The 3,613-nt window shown below is 32.3% G+C and overlaps 1 protein-coding gene across 1 annotated transcript; it reads left to right on the forward strand.

Moving 5' to 3' along the window:
- Positions 1 to 315: 315 nt before the first annotated feature.
- LOC131062808 (cytochrome P450 716B2) lies at positions 316 to 3,006 on the forward strand. Its single transcript, XM_057996555.2, has 3 exons — positions 316 to 1,503; positions 1,832 to 2,019; positions 2,587 to 3,006. Exons 1-3 carry the CDS (start codon positions 519 to 521, stop codon positions 2,881 to 2,883), a joined length of 1,470 nt encoding a protein of 489 aa, XP_057852538.2. The 5' UTR covers positions 316 to 518; the 3' UTR covers positions 2,884 to 3,006.
- The last annotated feature ends 607 nt before the right edge of the window (positions 3,007 to 3,613 follow it).

Here is a 3,613-nt window from a genome sequence, read left to right on the forward strand (position 1 = left end):
CACGAATTTTGAACTCATGCCTTATCAATAGAACTTGTGACTTGTCGTCACGTTGCGGGATCATCCCCATATCCCCATATACTCTGTCATTATATTATTTAAACATTTTTATAAATAAATGTCATAGACGATCATTTTATATACTTAATTTTCAACTTTGAAAACATGATTTTTTTCTACATTTACAAATATAAAACTGAATCAACTGAAAAAGCAAACCCTAAATAGAAAAACTCAAGAACATCAGCCATAAATTTTGAAAAAGCAAACCCTAAACAGAAAAAACTCAAGAACATAAGCCATAAGTACTACGACAAGCGGTACCAAATGCATCAGCTCACAAGAATATTCCCATCTGCAAACGACAAGTCACTCCCCATTTGTCGAGGAAAGCATTCGGCTCAACAGAATCTTCCGTTAAATGTCAAACGTCATTACCGATTTGTCCATGAAAGCATTACTCCAATGGAGTTACATAAGTTCTTTTCCCCTGCATATCAAATCCATTGGCCTTAATAATGGAGTTTGCCAAGGCTTTCATGGATTCTCAGCACTTTACCAGTGAACTGATTCTCCTCTTATGGACTGTTTCACTTGCTTCTTTACTTGTTCTCTTGGCAGTCAAGATTCAGAACAGGGGAAGAGGCAAAAATCTTCCTCCCGGAAAATTAGGGCTTCCATTAATAGGGGAAACCCTGCAATTCATGAGAGCACACAGAGCTAACAAATCCAAGGAGTGGGTACAGAGCAAGGTGTCAAAATATGGCCATGTCTTCAAAACCTCATTAATGGGGCGCCCCACAATTGTCCTCACAGGCCAAGCAGGCAACCGCTTCATCTTTAACAATGATTACAAAATCATAACTAACAAGCAGACTTCCAGTGTCAGCAGGCTTCTTGGGCCTAAAAACTTGCTTGATCTGCCTGTAGATGATCACAAAAGGATGAGAGGAGCCATCATGTCATTCATGAAGCCTGAAGTCTTGCAGAAGTTCCTGGGAATAATGGAGTCAGTTATACTGCAACATTTTGCTGAGTATTGGCAAGGAAAAGAGAATATTACAGTGGCCCCCTTGATGAAGCAGCTTACATTCCATGTTGCCTGTGATCTGCTCTTTTGTCTAAAGGATGAAAATGAGAGAAAGGTTCTAGGAAATGATATCTCTAATCTTATAAAGGGTGTGTGGTCTATTCCCCTGAATTTGCCTGGAACAAATTTTCATGGAAGCTTAAAGGCTAGATCTAGATTATATAAGCGTTTATCAGTTTTTCTGGAAGCCAGGAGGAGAGAGCTGCAACAAGGAAAAGCCTCTCCCAGCCAGGACTTAATATCATGCTTGCTAAGTATGGAGGATGATAAAAATATGCCCCTGACTGAAGATGAGATCATAGATAACATGATCTTGATCATGTTGGCAGGCCATGACACTACTACTGTTCTTTTTACCCACCTTGTCAGAATGTTGGCATTAAACCCCTCAGTATACCACAGCATTCTTCAAGGTTGGTTTTTAACAATTCTTCTTGATACTTATTGAAATTCCGTGTTTATGATATTGTTTCTAGATTCATTTGTGTGATTTGATTATTTTTTCAAATTTATTGTTTATGTTATTGTTTTTAGATTCGATTTTTTGATTAGATTGTTTCTTTAAATTCAGTGTTTATGTTATTATTTCTGAATTCGATTGTGTGATTAGACTGTTTCTTCAGATTCAGTATTTATGTTATTGTTTTTAGATTCGATTGAATGATTTGCCTGTTTCTTCAAATTCAGTGGTTTAATCTGACTTCAAACAGTTATAAATTATTGTTCTCCATTGTGTTACAGAGCAAATGGAGGTTCTATCAGGGAAGCAACCAAATGAACCTCTTCAATGGAAAGATATCCAGAAAATGAAGTATACATGGAAGGTCGCTCAAGAAATATTGCGTTTCATCCCTCCTGTAGTTGGTGGATTCAGGAGAGCTATTCAAGATGTAGAATATGGAGGCTATACAATTCCTAAAGGATGGCAGGTATGTTTTTAATATGTGAATAAAGAGAAGTAAACTAATGAAAATTGTTAAAAAAGGGTGTAATAGTATAAAATTGAATTTAAAAAAATCAAGTTTATCTATTTAGAGGTTTTTAGAAATAAACTGTGAATTTAGTTAATAGTAACAAATTTTGAATCACTCTCTAATCCATCATAACTAAGAAAACAAAATGATTGATTATTAGATTTTATTAGATTGATACTATTTTTCAAATAATATTACACAACGAAAGAATGGTTATTTTTGGGTGTTTAGAATATATAATTTATTTTAAAAAATTAGCAAGGAAACAAAAACTTATTATTAGAACGTAATTTTGTTATCGATTTATATAAATTTGAATAGAATTCTATACAAGTTATTCTTTAAGAGAATGAGTTCTTTAAGAGAGTAAGTTCTTGTTAAGTCTATGAAGTAGAAATTGGCAAAGTATGTTGAGTTTGTGATTAGTTTCTACATTATTTTATACGGTTTTCAATTTGATAAGTTTATATTAACCATATTTTTAACTTTAAAGTACATTTTCTCTGTGTCAAAATTGAATAGTTGTTCTGGACAACTGGTATCACCCATTGGGACGAGGAAGCTTTCAAAGAGCCATACAACTTTGATCCTACTCATTTTGACGATCAACTTCCACCATATACTTTTATACCATTTGGTGCAGGTCCCAGAATTTGTCCGGGTTATGATTTTGCAAAGATAGAAACAATTATATTCTTACACCATTTAGTAACTAAATATAAATGGTCTCTCATATATCTCGATGAAAAAATAATTTGTGATCCTATGCCAACACCTAGTAAGGATTTACCAATCAAACTTCATGCCAAGGGCAACTAATTATGTTGATGTGATAATACCTAAGAAGCATGTATAAGGAATTATTAGACAAGGATGATATGTAGCCGTCAAAACATATATCTATTTTTGAAGGGATGACCTTGGATTTCTATTTAATTTTCACAGTTGTTTTGATGTAGTGAGATAATACTATTTAATTTACTTGAACCACTTTTATATTATTGAATATACTTTGTTAGTTTTACAAATAAATTGTATTGGCATTTTCTTTAGCATTTCGTTTTCTTTGTATTATTTATTCGAGTGAACATGGGAAAGAAAAAGATTGATTACAATTATTTATGTTATGTTGTTAACAATGAAATATCAAATTCAGCTATTTTTTAAAGAGATTAGAGTATATTCGTGTATAAGATCAATTAAATGAGAATATTTGGCAAGAAATTATTTATGAATTTTTTATGCTTATTTAATTATTGATATGTCATTTGTGTTGTGCATTGTCATTTTGCATATCAATTATTCTATTAAAAAGTGAACATTATAACTAGAAGATATAGTTAGCATTCATAAGCTTGTATTATTAGAACAATTAATAAAACTAGCTTATATATATTTAATAATATATATAGAATAAGCCGAGAGATATCTTTCTAGAGGCACCTATTTTTTATTAATTTATCAACATTAAAGTGCAATAGGCACCTCGAGAAGGATAGGTCTCAGCTTCTTCTATATATATTTTTAAATATAAATAAGCTAGTAACAG

Source organism: Cryptomeria japonica, chromosome 5 (assembly GCF_030272615.1).
Source record: "Cryptomeria japonica chromosome 5, Sugi_1.0, whole genome shotgun sequence".
NCBI lineage: Eukaryota > Viridiplantae > Streptophyta > Pinopsida > Cupressales > Cupressaceae > Cryptomeria > Cryptomeria japonica.